Source organism: Protomyctophum bolini (genome assembly GCF_963924005.1).
Source record: "Protomyctophum bolini genome assembly, chromosome: 3".
NCBI classification, from domain to species: domain Eukaryota; kingdom Metazoa; phylum Chordata; class Actinopteri; order Myctophiformes; family Myctophidae; genus Protomyctophum; species Protomyctophum bolini.
Genome location: NC_137864.1, coordinates 24,308,810 through 24,326,829, shown reverse-complemented (window position 1 = coordinate 24,326,829; position 18,020 = coordinate 24,308,810). Strand labels below are relative to the sequence as shown.

The following is an 18,020-nucleotide window of genomic DNA, read 5'->3' as shown; positions in this document are numbered from 1 at the left end:
ACACCTGCAGCCTGTTGTGAATTTGTAGATCTGCGGTTGTCATTGCAGGCTACCGACAATTGTTTTTAAAATGCGACACACACTATTATTTATACTATTATATAATAGGTATACATGTATACCTGTATACCTGTATACATGTATATCTGCATACATGTAGGCTATACCTGTATTGTAGACAAAACTAGACATGTATGTATACCTGTTACCTGTATACATGTAGTCATGCATACCTGTATACATACAACATGTTTATCTGCATACATGTAGGCTACTGTAGTTACTTTAAAACACTGGTTGGTCGTTGGTGTGTAATGTTTGCTTATTGAGCTTGAGCACCAGAAGGACCAGATTTGTGTGGCGGAGCCAGCTTGTACGGGGTGTGTGTGCTGTGCATCTGATCTAAATGACTAAACATAGTAGTTCACATTTAAATGTAAACTAGAGTGCCAGAGTAGCACCGCTACAAGGACTTTGGTGTGCTTACGCATCCTCGTGGATGGTGTTTCATAACATTTGATAAGTTTATCTTTAAATTTTGTATGTTTCACAGGAGGGTGGACCCCAATGGAAACAAGCCATATATAGTGCTTTCTTGTGTTTAATCCTTTTAGCATTGTATTTGTATTAAACTGTACTCTTCTGTACTTTCCTTCCCCACCAAAAAACTATTAATAAAGTATTCAATCAATCAAATCAAGCAATCACATGTTTCCTTAAGTATGCTTCAGTTAAACCTTCAAAAGAAAATCTAGCCTACAAATAAATGACCTATTTGTCAATTTGTTTTGTTTAAAAACAGATTTTAATCTAAAAGTACTGTAAATTATTTAATTGTTTGGATCTTTTGTTTTATATTTCATTATAAAATAAACAATGGATTACAGTAGCAAGTAAACTTTATTTACTACAAGATTTTAGAGAGGAAAAAAATGTGAAACAATTTAATACATCAAAGAACCAAATGAACGTCAAATGGCAGTAAAAAATATGACAAATATGAATAAAAGTTAAAGTGGAAGAACACAGCAAGAACAACGATCCAGAAGCCGAACACTGATGGCACTTGAGACAGCACACAAAGGAGGGAGGGAGCAAAAAATAAAAGCTTGGTCCAGAGAAGTAAGGATTATGAACAGATTTAAGTTTTTCTTTCGAACGGTAGGCTACAGCAGCCACAAAAGCAGTTTTACTACAAAAATAAGTACAACAGAAAAGTTAATTACCACTGACTCAAAGCAGTAACCCTGTTAGAGCTTTCATTTTTTACAGCTGTTACAAATGATTTTGTCCTGCAGGGTTAACAAAAGCAACAGTACAATTTAAAGTGCACCGCTGTTATGAGGAGTGGGAACTTAATGGAACTCAATATCCAAAAATAGATGATGAGGATTCAATATATGACATTCAATTATCCATTTAAGTGACATTATGAAATAAGCCTGATATGAGCAGAGAAACCAAAACAATATTTTATTCATGCCTCCAAAATGGTCCCTTAAAGATATTACATTATATAATTCATATCACAATACATTTCGATAGCTTTCTTAAAAAATAAAAAAATCATTTGACATCTTTATTGTAATTCGGAATGAAAACAATGTAAGAAAACCAATATGCCACTACTATATTTACAATCTAATATGTTAATCTTTTAACAAAAAAAATCTAAAGCGTATACTACTGGATATGTTGTGTTGTTTCTGTTGATTTCTGTATTTTTGACAAGAGAGATTGTCAACAGCAGAGCTATATACATAACATGATCTTATACAGCGGGCCAATATGTAACATACAACAGAATTAATTTAATCAGAACAAAAAGTCCAAATAAGCTACCATTGGAAATTAGCTAGAGCTACTGTATTCTTTGTTTTAAATAACTACTAGTGAAAATGCGTTGTACACCATATTATTATATATATAATATTAACAATGTTTGTGGGCCAGAGTAGACCACATCAGCTGGACTCTGTCCCTTATATGCTCTATTGGTTTATGTGTTCAAGTGAAGGACATTGATCCAACAAAACTAGATTTCACTCTGCTGTTGTGCAATCCTTCATTGTCAATTTGTGCAAAATGCATTTTACAATGAGTCAATGGTATTAACAGGGAGAAAGCCTGTTTATCCCTGCTAAGATTTCCGTTCAGTCACAATACTTTGTTGATGAGCAAGTTTGGAATATTAACTGCAAAGATATTCTTAATTGCACCACTTAAAATGTAATGTCAGTATTCTTAGATCCTGATGTAGGCTCCCTTGGTTGTTCCCAAAACTCGCCTCTTCACTGTGGCTGATTGTGGTTTGAAATGCCTTGCATGAGAATCTAAGGCTAGCAGAGTCGTTGCATCTTTTAAATCACTCCTGAAAACATACATCAAGGCATTTTCTAAGATGTTAGTGCCTATATTAACCACTCCTTGAGTCCTTGCACACCTTTACATTTGACACAATATGTTTATTGATTTTGTTAGTTTTATTGTTTATTTTACCAATTGAATGTTAACCAACTGTTGCTTTTCCCTTATGGCTGTAATTTATCTTGCTATTGTAAAGCACTTTGCACTTTGCCTTTTGTTTCGAAAAGTGCTTTATAAATAGTTATTAACATTATTAGAAAATGCAGCGTAAACACACTATATCCCTGTTACTTTGATAGTGACTTGATAGGACCGATAAGGATTTGATCAAGCAGTATAGGCGTGGCTATGTAAATCGGTGGCCTATTTCCATTATTTGTAAAAATGCTTTAAAGCGATTAGTTCATTCTTGATTAAAAAACTAAGTGACAGGTGAAGTGAAACACCAAAATGTGTTTTCATAATCTGAAATATGTTCAGAGGGTTTGGCATACAGACGATACACTTGTTGCATGCAAGAGGCACTGAGTTGAGAGCGTTTAGGGTCTTGCGACGTGCTTACATTTTTATACCAAACTCTGCTCCTCTATTGTACACAACTACAGCTTAATCTATACTCCATCGCATGACACGGCCATACTACAGAGTTTAAATTAGGCATACTATGGAGTTTCCAGAGGTGGTATTCACTTTCTCCATACATTTGCGTTGCCAAATACACATCCAGCCATTTACAGAATCTACACATACACTTAACATATCATGTGTTTGTGAGCATTCCATGCATCATATCAGAGGGCCTTCTTCGATGTGATTGTTAAAGAAAGAGGTTTTTTTCCATTACAGAATTACGTGCTGTTCTCCTGCGTCTGGTTCTCCGATAGGGTTTCAGATAACAGATAGCCGAACAAGCCAAGCACAAACAAAATGATGCTGCAAATTATGTTCCTCTTAACTCAACTCTTTTAACTCATTTGTCTACGCCAAGGAAAAAAAGCTGGCTTTAATATATAACCAACACTGGCAAGCAATATTATCAGCATGCCTGTGATATACACAACGCAATCAATGCACTGCGAAGAAGGGACAGCATAAGATCAGTTGGATGCAAGTGCCCTGTCCCCACCCAATGGACATTATCACTGTAACATTCAAACATTTCCAAGGAGCAGCCACTGAGTACTTGAAAAGTCTCCCAAATGGCCATGTTCCTACACATGTTGATTTTATAAGATTGGTTTACATTGACATCACATGAAATACCCAGCATTCTTTACAGTTAACATTGATGTCCATTTGCTGAAATTGCACATTGCAATTGCATCTCTGTCAAATTGGGTATGAATCGTATGATATGCAATGATAAAGTGAACTCCTCAATGATATCAGGTTAACACGTTAACACAATTGCCTAATTCCAGTGTAAATGTACTGTATATTACTGCCTATGGAAAAATACTATGCTATGTTTATATTAGGACTGTGTATATTTACTCATTGAAAATATCCCATATGCATCATGTACTTCTGTATGAGTGACAACACAATGTAAGAGTGTGAAATGTATTTGTTTGTGCTTATATTGCATTCTCACAACTTTGTAAGTACATCATACATTTGGAATTGTCCCCCAAAGTATTGTTGGGCCCTTCCAATAAACACATATTACACAAGAGTAAGGCCATTTTAAATTTAGGTCGTACACAGTGTAATGATCATGTGATCATTACATGGTCACGCCATAAAAAGATTATATAACAGTAACTTAACCTAAAATGTCAGTATGAAAATGTTCCATATGTGCTGATGTTGTGTAAACACTCCGAATATTAAGTAGCCTGGTATTAGTCCCTGGGTTGTAACACCTGCAAAGTTGCAGTTAAGGGAGTAGATGGTAGATAATACAGTCCATGTCTTCAGTGTGAGCTGGACAAGCCTGATTCATACTTTGGGTACTTTTCGGTGCATATAACACCTAGGCACAACTAAGTATAACTCAGGATGTAGAGTCAGGGAGACCTGAGGTGAGTTTGTGATTGTACTGATCTGGTATAATGTGGAAGGATGGGATGTTCCGTCAGTTTGGCTGTTGTGCTGACTGATGTTAAGGGATCAGAAAGTGACGTGAGAAGGATCTGAGACCAGTGTGAATGGGATTAGTTTGTGGTTGACATTGTAATGTAATGGTACACTGTACGCACAGTACAATTCTGATAGTATAGAAATGGACCCTTAAAAGTCTTTACACCCCGGGAGCGTGAAGATGCGAATATCAAACTATTAATTGGGTGATGCCTTATTCATACAGGTTGATGTTTTTATTCACGGTGAAAAATCGACCTTGTTTCGAAAAAATAATTACATTGCTTCATCGCAGTGTAATATTTACTCTCTGTGTAGATAATACTGACACAATAAATTAATGCGAATTAAACACGCAAAATAAACGATCCTGGTGTGTAATGTCCTTAACAATCAGAACTTTACTGTGCAATGTATGGTTGTGTTTTAATGTGTTAGCATGTTTCTCTATCTAGCATACAACATAAGTTTGGATTGTTAATTGAGAATTTACTTTCACCTAAAATAAGTAGACTGGCAAGGCCTGACCTTTCTTTTTCTTTCTTTCTAATAATTGGGGTAAGTAAGCTCTTTGGTGAGATAATCAGAATGTTATTATTATGTATTATAACCTTAATCGTTATGTATCAGTCACTGTGATTGATACATAATGTTACACCAATGTTAGTATTAGTAATACAAAATACATTGCAACATGTGCGCACAAAATGTGTCAGGTTTTCACCGCCACACTGGCTTTGCAAGTGGTTCACTAATGGAAGTTAAGCTATTCAATAAGATACCGCACATAGTTATGAATAGATTTAAGCTATTCAATAAGATATCGCACATAGTTATGAATAGATTTCCTCCACTCAAAGCTCTCTGAAGTCTCTGAAGTCGGATTGTTAAATTCCTTGTGTCAATTATGTTTTTGTCAATAATTTCTTTCTCACTAGTCAAGTGTTGGGGTTTCGCTGCCTACTCCACACTCATGGTCACTATATATGACCAAATTAACACTCCTTAAAAGAGTGGCACGACAAAACGAAATCTGTTAGATTTACAGGAAGAGGCTGAGCCTACAGCTGCCTGGTCAGAGCGAAGGTTAGTGGAGCGTGTGAGTGTGTGTGTGTGTGTGTGTGTGTGTGTGTGTGTGTGTGTGTGTGTGTTTGTGAGACACACACACACACACACACACACACACACACACCATGGGATATGGCTAGAGAACATGGAAGGTCTGGGCACTGCTGTGTAGAGTTTAGACTAGTCTCATTGAGCTACAAAGACGACAGGCTAGGAAAAAGGTAAAGCAGAAGGGAGGAAAGCGCCCCACGGCCTCGCTACTCCAACTGAGCGTTATCGGAGACGGCGGAAGGAGGCATGACTGACAGGAAGTGGTTTGACTCGGGTGGGCTCAGAGAAGAGCTTTTGGTAACACCAGTGGAGTCTGGGTCAGGTAGGGTCAGGGTTTCTGGAGCAGACTTCTTGTCTGGGTCAGGCAGGGTCAGGGTTTCTGGAGCAGACTTCTTGCGAGGCCGGTCCTTGGAAACAGAGAGAAACTCAGGTGCGTCAGTGCTCATTGGGGTGGACGGGGCACTGGCAGGACCAGTGAGGGTGCAAGAGGACAGGGGTGTCTCAATGATGGAGATTGAAGGAGGAAACATCCCGATCTTCTGGTTGGTCGCCTCCTGGATGGTGCGCTCGAACTCTCTCACCTCATCCATCGTCATGTCTGATTTTGAAGAAAGAGAGAGAGGGGCTACAGTGAGAGAATGTCATAACGTTCAGTAGGTAAAGGCTCAGGCTGCCTATTAGAGTATAACTCATTGTCCAATGCATGCAGAAAGCAACATTGCAAATAATACATTTCTTAGGCATTGCCTTTAAAGCTCTCGGTCTACCGAGCAATCTTCGTTCCTACTCTCACCTATATGGTCATGAAGTGTGGTTCATGACCGAAAGAATAAGGTCACAAATAAGTTTTGAAAAAAATGAGTTTTCTCCGACGGGTGGCTGGCATCTCCCTTAGAGATAGGGTGAGAAGTTCAGTCACGCGAGGGAGACTCGGAGTAGAGCCGTTGCTTCTTCACCTGGAAAGGAGCCAGCTTAGGTGGTTCGGGCATCTGGTTAGGATGCCTCTCGAGCATCTCCCTAGGGAGGTCCTGGATGCACGTCCCACTGGGAGGAGACCTCGGGGCAGACCGCAGATGGAGAGATTACATCGACTCACTGGCCTTGGAACGCCTACTACTAAGTTACTAATGTAGCTCTAGGAGAGGAACGTCTGGAGCTCTCTGGTGGAGCTGTTGCCCCCGTGACCCAACTACGGATAAGTGGTTGAAGATGGATGGATGGATGGATGGATAGATGGATGCCTTTAAATAAATAAAAATGCCTTGTGGTATTCCTTCGTAGTTTTGAGGCTAATCTGTTTTTAAATCCAAAATATTGTTTAATTTGTTTAATATCATTTAGTTTATGGCCAAGGTGACCTCCAGGCGGGTGGACACATGGTGGCTCACCATGCCAAGGTGACCTCCAGGCGGGTAGACTCATGGTGGCTCACCATGCCAAGGTGACCTCCAGGCGGGTAGACTCATGGTGGCTCACCATGCCACGGTGACCTCCAGGCGGGTGGACTCATGGTGGCTCACCATGCCAAGGTGACCTCCAGGCGGGTGGACTCATGGTGGCTCACCATGCCAAGGTGACCTCCAGGCAGGTGGACTCATGGTGGCTTACCATGCCAAGGTGACCTCCAGGCGGGTGGACTCATGGTGGCTCACCATGCCCGAGCTAAACATTCATTACGTGGGTAAAACACCAACAGATAGCGGGGTGTCTGGAGGTTGCGGTTCAACCCTGCCCCATCACTGTGATTGGCTGAGAAGCGCATACAGAAACCCTCCGCTTAATGTTATGCCTTGCCTCCCTATTCTGTTTTGATAAATACACCCCACCAAATATAATTTCAGCTCGACTTTAAGTATCCAAGACTATGTCAATGTCTAGAACCAAATTTTCAATTTCACCCAATATTCTGCCAATAATCTGTCATAAACTAAGCATTCAGCTTTGATAATTTGGTTGATTAATTTTCATACTACTAAATTAAATGTATTTACACATGTATCTTCCGGTGAGTCCTTTAAGCACGCAAGATGGTATAATTGTATAACATAATAATGATCTTCTCTGTGAAGACATGGGACACAAGTGGAGGTGATGCAAACACTGTATACTGTAGCATTGATGATGTAATCTATACATATATGTTGTATCTGTCCATACAGTGAAGTCCTTATGGAGACACTGTCTCCCCTCGTTAGTTAGATTAACCAATGGTAGCCCCAAATCCACATTGGAACTTGTTCTTGCGGTGATTGAGGAAGGTGCACATGACAAGGGAGAGAGGCAGTGGAAGCAGCTTCTTTTCTAATGTGGCTCCCACCTACCATCTATTGAACCTTTGAATAGTAAATTGGCTTTAGTTTGCCTGTGTATCTGCCAGCTAGAGACATGACTGTGCCTTCCTCTCCTGGCCTGCGGTGGTAGATTAGCTCCCCTTGCCAAGGCAGGGGTAAGAGACTGGAGGTAATGAGCGACGACAATTCCGGATCCTACAAGGACATCTGGGTTTCCCAGGGTAACAGCAGCAGTGAAATCCTCCCCTTTGAACTGAGCATCACCTTGCCAGTCCACAAACTTCTGCTGCTGTGTCTGAGACCTGGTGGATGATCTGGGAATTAAGGCTGCCGCTGTTGTCCATATGTCTCCCACTATCACTGGAAAAGACTCTTCTGGACCTGTTTGCTTAGATACAACATATGTGACACCAAACCTATAGCTTGAATCCGCCGTGGTGCTCAACATCACAGTATGATTCACCTGGAAGTGATTACTGAGGCCCTTGTTGACCGATGGAACTCCTCAAATGCCCTTGGGTTGGGTAATGGAGTTTCAGTACACCCCAGCAGAGGGTATGACTGGAGACACTGGGGGCATACCGAACCCCGGAGGTACAGTCAACCCTGGGCCAGCAGCACCGCCAGTGGTGGGTTGGAACTGTGTCAAAATGGACTACGCCCAAATATGGAGTGTGTTGTCTAACCTCAATGTGTCATCATGATATCAGCCGCAAACAAATCAGTCAGCTCCATATATGGCCACAAAAGGTGGAATGCCCATGAATGGGCATATACTGTATACATAGTGTATACTGGCGACATCAAACATCAGCAAGGACTAACAGATACAGAGATCCGGTTGTCCAGAGCCACAGATCTAACCACTATGCCTCTCCATATATGATCCAACTAATATGTGGGCATATGACACCAGGGATCTCGAGGACCGAGACAGATATTTCCATATATGGGCATAAAAGAGACACAGACAGAGTGGGTACTCTCTCTGACATAGCCCCAAGCCCCCAGAAACGAGAGGGAGAATTGAAGCCAATGGAAATGTTGGCCGATCATACTGTACTGCAGCGTATTATGGCTGGGTCCAGACACATGAATGAGCGAAAATGTTTTCGTCCAATGGGCTCGACTCACACAAGCTTGCGCATAGGGTGCACACGGAGATGACATGTGAGACGACGCACAGAGACCCCAAATAAGCCCGGCTCGTCACACTATTCCAACCCGGAAGAAGGGGTGAAAAGGGAGTATGCACTGGGTGAGCAACTCCATACAGGTGAATGGGAGGGGATTTCCCGTACCCTATATCATTTTTGAGCGGTGCCTCCGCTCCAATATGCGGCTTTGTGTGTCCCTATGTATGTCTGTCCCTGTGTATGTCTGTCTCTGTCCTTCCGTCCGAGCACGGACAGCTGCAACACCTAAAGTGACCAGCATAGTACAGCACAGAGTAAAGTGGCACAGAGCACACTACAGTACGAGCCCTGGGCGCGTTCCTGGGGGTCTGCATGTTCCGGGGACCCCCACACAGTAACTCTGTCATTTCTCGACTGTTTCGGACGCGGGGCGGCTCACCCCCAACACTGTGATTCAGAAAATGGTTGCATCATTGGCATTGCGACGTAAGTGTGAGGGACGCATAGCACTTTGGTCAAACATGTCCAACTCATAACTGAATTGAAAATACTTTGTCTACGTTTTGCATTCAGAAGGTAGACATGTTCTATTTGCTTGCATGTGCAGACATCTATTAAAAAGGGGTACAAAAAACACAACATATCACATCCAGACAGAACACATTAAAGCACATTTAAAAAACACAATAGAAGCGTCAATTATAAGGAGAACCTTACTCAATGATGAGGACTGATCAGGATTAAATACATTATAAAAATAGAATGCTGTGCAGACTCGCTTCACTAAGCAACACCACTATTGACACAGGGGAGAACTTAGAAAATGTGTCAGTCGAGAGGTAGTATGACATATAGTACAGACAGTATGTGGAAAACAAAATGAATTGGACTGAAAGAAATGACAGACCAAGTCACGACCATTTGAATATTGAATTTGTACATCTGTACATATGTCAAAGTTTCCCAGTCTACAGGTCTTTAATGGTTGCCTCCCTACATAATTAAACAACAACATACTGTAGATCAGGGTGAGTGGATGTGTGTGGAGAGGGTTACGTGTGTGAATGTGGTCATGTCCGGGGGTGAGTTAAGTCAAATTCATACAGTTCAAACATGAGAGACAGACAGTGGTGGGAGAGATGGAGCAAAAATATACAATGAAAAGACACATACGCTGGCTTTGTCATGGATCTCTATGCCATCCAGTGAAGGTGGGGTTGCTGTGGAATGCTCTTGCTGCTCATGGCAAACTTTAATGTTGGTTTTCTCATGCATTTTTCTCTCGTAATGCCGCACATCATCCAAAGTCATATCTGGAACAGGAGGGGCAGGGGGCGGGGGTGCAAGTAGGGTGTTAACTCCTCTTAAAATGTTAAATTCCCTATCATGGCAATAGAGATGAGAGGTGGAAACTGGAACATTTTTTGGGGGAGTGAGCATAGCATTTCTGTCAGCTGATTAGCGCTTTCTATTATAATGCTGGGACGGTTTGAAAATAGAAGTTCAAAGGTCAAGCATTACAGGTCACAGCACTAGCTTCCCATGACCCAGAGAGGTTATAGGAGACAGCTAGTCAAACCCAAGACATGTTAGGAGGATGGGAGGGCTGGAGAGAAGGAAGGAATTATGAGGTCCGATAATAAAGGTCAAGCATGAATAATCCAGACCCAACAAAGAAAATGGATTGTTGGAAAGGGTATGAAAACACTACTTAAAAACAAAATCATTCCAAGGAAAATGCACCCCAAACAAGCCAGTACGTGCGTCAGGATGTTAGTGGTAGGAAGGAGCATGAACGGGATGTCAGGGACAGCGGTTAATGGTAGAGAGGAAGAGAGCTGCTATCTGCATGCCCCACAGCTATGGAAACATCTCTGTAGCATGTGAAAGGGATACTGCACCATATACTGTAGCTGCTGGCAAGGCTATTTCTCTCATAACCAGATACAAACAATCAGATAGACAGACAGACAGACAGACAGACAGACAGACAGACAGACAGACAGACAGACAGACAGACAGACAGACAGACAGACAAAGCATTCATGTTTCAGAGAGCATCAATGACATATCCTGTTAGGTCTAAATTACACAATCTGCTAACTGTCAGCAGGCATTTTATAGGTATTTTCTAATGTTGTTTTCATTAAGTGCAATATGAACAATAATCTCTCTCTCTCTCTCTTTCTCTATAAGCGGAATGTGGACATTGTGTATCTACTGTACTATGGACAAGGCTTTTATTTAGATCAGATAACATCAGATAACTTCACTACCTCTAACAAAAGATGTTACTGTTCCTATTACCTCCACTGCACTGACTGCACAAAGATCACCATCGTTTTATATTACTGTACAATTTATGGTCTTTCATTGCTTTTGGTATAATAGGTTGAAATGTCTCTTTTTAGTGTGGTAGTATCGGCGAAACCACACTTGCAATGTCCCAAAATAAATTTTGTAAAAGCGCTAGAGAGGCAGGAAGACCCCTGTTACTGAACACACATTCTATCTATAGCACTGTTTGCTATCACAAGCTATTAAAGTGAAGGTCTTGACTTAAGAACTGTATGACTGCTATGCCTTGAAACATGAAAGAAGTCTTCAAAGATGACTTGGGAGTATTTGTTCCATGTGTTTTCATTGAAACAAACACATTGCAACACACATCTGCATCCAGTATTTGTCTTTAGTAAAGCAGTGCGATGCAGTGATGAGAGTCGGAGGAAGTACATTCATTGTACACTGAATTTACGTAAACGTTATTAGAGCATCATGGTAACACACAGCATCCATTTGAAAACAGTGCATACAAAAAACATTTGTAACTACATCAATTTGTTAATACTAATATAATATAAGGCAGGTTTGGAGATAAGGAATCCTACATTATGCTAAGACATGCTATAATGTTTTGTGTAAAAATCTGAACAGTAAGTTGAATTATTGAATTAATGTATTCTATACACTATGTAGTATGTACTGTATGCTAAATTAATTTAGTGACACTAACAGTACATTAAATTAATGCCAGTATCTAGGGTATATATTATAGTGAGTTAAGACTAATAAATACTTAATCGCCTGACCGAGCCTCTAAGAGAAAATAACCAATTATCCACTGAAACATGTGTTGCACATTTGTTTCAGTGGAGAATCAGTTATTTTCCTTGAGAGACACAATCGTGTAGGGCTGTAGGCCTATGCATGCACCGTTCCAGGATCCATGAACATGGATATAATCCATGTGCATGAATGGACAACATGGGCCTGTCAGACCTACCAATCCACTCGTCCACCCAGGCAAAGGCCTGCCGGTGTCCCAGTAGCAGCACATCTCGAATCACCTGCAACGTATAACACAGTAGGGCTATAAGTCAATAGTCAATCTTAATACACTGTGCAAGGCTTGACATTAACCTTTTGAGGCACTTGTCCTTCAGACAAGTACATTTCCCATTCACTTGTCTGGGCACAAAAGTCACTTGTCCGGAGCACGAGCACACAAATAGGCCTACATTTTAAATCAACTAACTGTAAGTTGGTTTTACTTGGTGAATACATGTTTGAATATTAGATGAATATTCTATGTTCTCAAGTTAATAGCCCTAGATTAGAATGTCTATGATCTTATATATATTTAATGTATTCCAAATACACAGCCATAGATCGGTCCTATCCGCGCACAGTTAGCAGACTGATCTAAACTTGTAGCACTGCCTGTGCACCCACCCAATATTTAATTCCTAAGACTTGGAGTCGTTTTGGGGACTAGTTTAATATTAATTTGAAAGGCAGAAAATGTGTATTTGGTCAAATATATCAATTTTTCCACGAGCTGCACACGACATTCTCTCAGGTGAAGGGCCCGGAATGAGTGCGGGACTGAACATATTAAACTTCCCTTTAGGAAGCACAAATGTATGGGGCACACAAAATAGGTGGTGTGATCAATTACCCAACACCAATCGCAACACACCTGTCAATTGTGTGTCAAATATGTTTGTGCTTCTCAAACATCGACTTCCCAAAGGAAGTTTTTATATTTTCAGTCTAGCTTTTCCTTGTGAGAAGGGACAAGTAAAACAAGTAACAAGTAAAAATTTAATGCACTTGTCCAGGACAATACTTGTCCCAGGACAAGCGGACAAGCCTTAATGTCAAGCCCTGCTATGCCAAGGCATTTGGTTGTGTCTTTATTTTTTTTTGTAAAAGGACATGTAAAAGTAACACAACATTTACGATTAATTGTAGTCAGAGAACAGCAGAAACATTGCAGCTTAAAACAATGTGTGTGTCTTTGTTGGAAAAACGTTATGATCTACTGTATAATCACATTGAAAGAATGTGACATCATGCTGGTCACTTGTTCATCAGGAAGCAGCACTGGGAACAAACCTTGTGAACAAACTGCTCCACACGAGTCTGCAGGCCCCAGACCTCAAACTTGACAGTGACCAGTTTATAGGAACACATGATGGGGTCCTGGCTGTCCCTCCAACCCTCTTGGAGAATCCCTCGAGATGTCTTCTCTGATTTAAAATACCTCAGGTCCTAGCAAAGATTAACAAACACACACACACACACACACACACACACACACACACACACACACACACCAAACATTCAGGCAGCAATATTATGCCAAACTGTTTCAGCGCACCAGTTAAATAACCTTTATAGGGAGCCCAAATGTAGATAAACATGACTTAACAGTGCTATTAAATAATTCACATTAGGCCCACTGGAGAATATCTATTCAATCTCATTAAAGCTCAGTCAATCAATTATCCACAGTCTAATTATTTAAGTAATCAGTAATCACCCTTTGAAACAACGGCAGAATGCTAAATGTACACAGTACTGTGGTAATGGCTATGCAAACATCTCGTTCTTATCTTTTTGTTTCTTAGGTTTGTTTTTCTTTGCAACAAATGTGTGTTATTTAAATTATGTTATTTATACTACATTCCAGGTTTACCTGGTATCCTAGTTTCTTGAGGCACTACCCCAGGCCCAGGGGTGCCCACACTTTTTTGACTTGAGAGCTACTTTCAAAATGAACCGCTCAACAAGATCTACCCAAATCTACCCCCCAAAATTATTATCCTGTTGCTGAAAATAGTTTAAAAATGTAAAAATGGGGGATTTACAATAGTGGCAATAGCGTTACATATAAGAGTAAGACAAATGAACTTGGAATGGGAAATAGAGGTGGGAAATGGAATTGTAAAGGTATTCTTGTATACATTTGTAATGTTATGCTATACTGACATTTGTGTGCAAAACTGAAAGTGTTTGCTTTGTGGGTTTGAGCTGACAACCGTGTGAGACCACATGGCATTTGTGATGTACTGATAGATCATGATCACGGAACGACGGACTGACAGGTTTTGCAGGTTTTCATAGTAATCTGCAACCTATATCGCAATTATGATTTATTTACCTTGCTTATAGCAAGTCGCTCTGGATAAGAGCAACTATTCTGTACACACATCACACATCACTTGATATACACACACCGCAAACACTCACCTCATCGTCTTTATAGTAGCGCTCAGGGATCTCATCGTAGGCGATGTCCACGAAGCAAACCTCTCTTTCCTGGTCCTTGAGCTCACTGTCAAAGATCTGCACACAAAACCAAGACTTGCTCATCCCAGTTTGACTGTGTGTCCATGCTGCCATTCTCTATGCCAGGGGTTTTCAGCCAGTGGTCCGGGGACCACCAGTGGTCCTTGAGGGGGTTCCAGGTGGTCACCAGCTAAATGATGGAGAGTTGGTCCAAAATGAAACCAAATGGACCCCTACGGGTCATTTTACGCTCTCAAGAGTTACATTATTGTTCCACATCTGCATTACTTAATTAATTTACAAGAAGTCTACACAATTAGAGAATGTCAAAATATTTTGTATTTCGATCTACCACTATTGTAGATGCCTTGTCATTGCCATTAAAACCAACAGGGGGCAGTCAACACATCTATTCTCATGGATCATCCAACATGCAGTGAGTGTGTATAGTTTTACACATCAATGGCTATTCACACAAACGTGGATGCACAAACGCAGCAACGCACACATTGTGTAATCACGCACATGTTCTGGGCCGCACGCACGCACACGCACGCACGGTAATAAGCACACATCATACAGTACTGTAGCTGCAGGGCATAAGGAAAAACAATAGGTTTATGATCTCCATCTGACGTGGAACTGACTCTGGGCTGTGTGTGTGTGTGTGTGTGTGTGTGTGTGTGTGTGTGTGTGTCTGTGTGTGTGTGTGTGTGTGTGTGTGTGTGTGTGTGTGTGTGTGTGTGTGTGTGTGTGTGTGTGTGTGTGTGTGTGCGTGCGTGCGTGCGTGCGTGCGTGCGTGCGTGCGTGCGTGCGTGCGTGCGTGCGTGCGTGCGTGCGTGCGTGCGTGCGTGTGTACCAGAGCATCATGTTACAAAAAGGTACAGCATTATGCAGAGCCCAAAGCCTACTGTATTACTTTGTTGCACGATGGTGTCATTCGTCAACAATAAGTGATGTTCAGGGACTGGCCATGAACTATATTGTTCAAATAGAATTACTTATGAGAAGAACTGGACAACAAAGGCCTCAGGGTAGACTTTGGACTTGGTCCATCAGTCTGATGCATTTCAGGAGAGCAGCGGTTTGTGCTATAGCAAAGACACGTACGTGGTTCTTTACAGCAGCCCTGGCAACCTGAAAGACCTGCTGCTTTTCATTCTAGCCGTCCAACAAGGGAGTCGTTGAGACATGGGACATGAATCAGGTGAATACAATTAACTTGCTCCACTACACAGCAAAGTCCTAGTGTACAAACGGAACCAAATGGACCCAAAGGTGTAGAGGGTATGGGAGAATGACGGGCCTTTCATTCAAAAGGATCACAAGCATCATCATACGTTGTGAAACCTTGAAGCATTCATTCCCACTTCAGCTACAGGCAAAGAGTCACGTAAAGTAAACGTCACAAGGTTGAGAATGGGGATATTAACGGAAATCAACTGAATCAGCACCTACTCTTCTTCCCACATTACAAAAATATGGAACTGACATTGCATTTGGGAAAGTGGATCTCTGTTGAGCATGTCTTGATCTCTCTCGGCACAGTCGGCAGATACTGTACTTTACTGCTCCCTCCGCCTTTCATACTTTCCTTTCCGTCCACGTTCTCTACATTTCTCTGGCTTCTCTTGCTGTCCTTCCTTTCTCCCTTCTGTCCAAAGAGCACACATATCTCTCACAAACACATTTAATGTCCCCCCCCCCCTCTCACACAAGCACACACACTTGCTCACTCACTAACTCAAGTATTGTGTGTCATTGGCACCTTTCTCCATTGTTACCTCTCGCTACCTCTCTCTCTCTACTTCCTCTCTCGCTGCTTTCTTTTCTTTCTCACTCTTCAAGGGGCCTTTCTGTCACTTGCAGTGTGAAAGAGTGGTGCTGGCACAGCAGGGTGATATGTCAGCATGCATGAGTACAGCCAAGGGAGAGACAGAGAGAGAGAGAGAGAGAGAGAGAGAGAGAGAGAGAGAGAGAGAGAGAGAGAGAGAGAGAGAGAGAGAGAGAGAGAGAGAGAGAGAGACAGCGACAGAGACAGAGAAAAAGGGAGGAAAGAAAGAAAGAAAGAAAGTATCTCATTAAGAGGTCCCTAGAAACCTTACAGAGAGAGAGACAGACATTAATCAGAGAGAAATATATAGAGAGAGAGTCAGATGCATGCTATATGTACAGTGCAATTCTGTAATGTACTGCCATATCCTTGAACATGCACAATGCACAATACAACTCAACACGGCTCTGTCTGTCTGTCTGTCTGTCTGTCTGTCTGTCTGTCTGTCTGTCTGTCTGTCTGTCTGTCTGTCTCTTTCTTTCTTTCTTTCTTTCTTTACTTTCATAAATTGGTGCGGTACGTGCATACATGGGGAAGGATCATGCCACATGTTCAGAGAACATGACACGGTATTATGTAACCCCTCAAGTACAAAACCCAGCTGGGTACTTATTTTTCTCGCAGCATCTTCTGTTGTGAAGATGTCTCAGGTTGCAATGGTTGTACAACATTATACCGTGTGCACGCACGCATCAGTTGCACACAAAAAGGTTTCTGTATCAATGAGTCATATGGTAAAAAAGAACTCTCCTTTTATATACAGTTTACTGTATAAATCACTGTCTGTATGTGTTAGAGAAAGGACGGTGCTATGTCAATGCGTGGGTATTGGAGAGAGAGAGAGAGAGAGAGAGAGAGAGAGAGAGAGTGTGTGTGTGTGTGTGTGTGTGTGTGTGTGTGTGTGTGTGTGTGTGTGTGTGTGTGTGTGTGTGTGTGTGTGTGTGTGTGTGTGTGTGTGTGTGTGTGTGTGTGTGTGTGTGTGTGTGTGTGTGTGTGCGTGTGCGTGTGCGTGTGTGTGTGTGTGGAGACCGCAGGCAGCAGTCAGTAGGTTAAGGCCTCTACATAGTCCGTTTTGTTCCTTGCATTGGGGAGTCAAACGGACACAAACGTTGCGTCGATTACGTTCGACTCTGTAAGGCACTTTATAGTTATGTACTGACATCTGTGTCTCTTTTATGTCTCACGTCTAATGTATAATGTGAATGTATAATGCACAATCATTGTAAAGCGCCTTGGATAAAGGTGCTATATAAATGCACCATTTACCATTTACCTCCACACACACCCAGATACAGGAGGGAGGAGAGGATTTGGAACCGGTCTCCAGTGGAAGAATGATTTAAAGTCCCTTATTAGAAAACATGAAGGAAGCTGACCAAACCCACTGCCATAAATTTCAACCAATTTCCCTCAACTGCACACTTTCTTTACTGTTGCATTTGGAGTTGGGTGCCAAGGCGATGCCGATCAATACAGGTGTATATATGTGAGTCATGTGTCAGTTTGTGAAAAAATGAAAATAAAATGATTGAAAGAAATACAGCCAAGATAACTAATGCCAATACAAATTGGAAAAAAGTGAAGAGGGAGAAGGTGAGAGAAAAGTGAGGCAGACAG

The 18,020-nt window shown here is 41.5% G+C and overlaps 1 protein-coding gene and 1 pseudogene across 2 annotated transcripts in view; both read right to left on the bottom strand.

Moving 5' to 3' along the window:
• Window positions 1-881: 881 nt before the first annotated feature.
• The window catches only part of pitpnc1a (phosphatidylinositol transfer protein cytoplasmic 1a), a 91,275-nt gene continuing 74,136 nt past the window's right edge, over window positions 882-18,020 (bottom strand). Inside the window, exons 6-9 of the mRNA XM_080759392.1 lie at window positions 14,531-14,626; window positions 13,394-13,549; window positions 12,279-12,342; window positions 882-6,166 (exon numbers count right to left, since the gene is read on the bottom strand). Coding sequence (XP_080615518.1) covers window positions 5,775-6,166; window positions 12,279-12,342; window positions 13,394-13,549; window positions 14,531-14,626 — 708 coding nt within the window. The 3' untranslated portion in view covers window positions 882-5,774. The remainder of the gene's footprint in view (window positions 6,167-12,278; window positions 12,343-13,393; window positions 13,550-14,530; window positions 14,627-18,020) is intronic.
• On the bottom strand, window positions 7,544-10,069 carry LOC308313373 (mitochondrial import receptor subunit TOM40 homolog; annotated as a pseudogene). The gene is made up of 2 exons: window positions 10,052-10,069; window positions 7,544-8,499 (listed from the first exon to the last, which is right to left on the bottom strand). The product of its transcript is annotated as a mitochondrial import receptor subunit TOM40 homolog (transcript).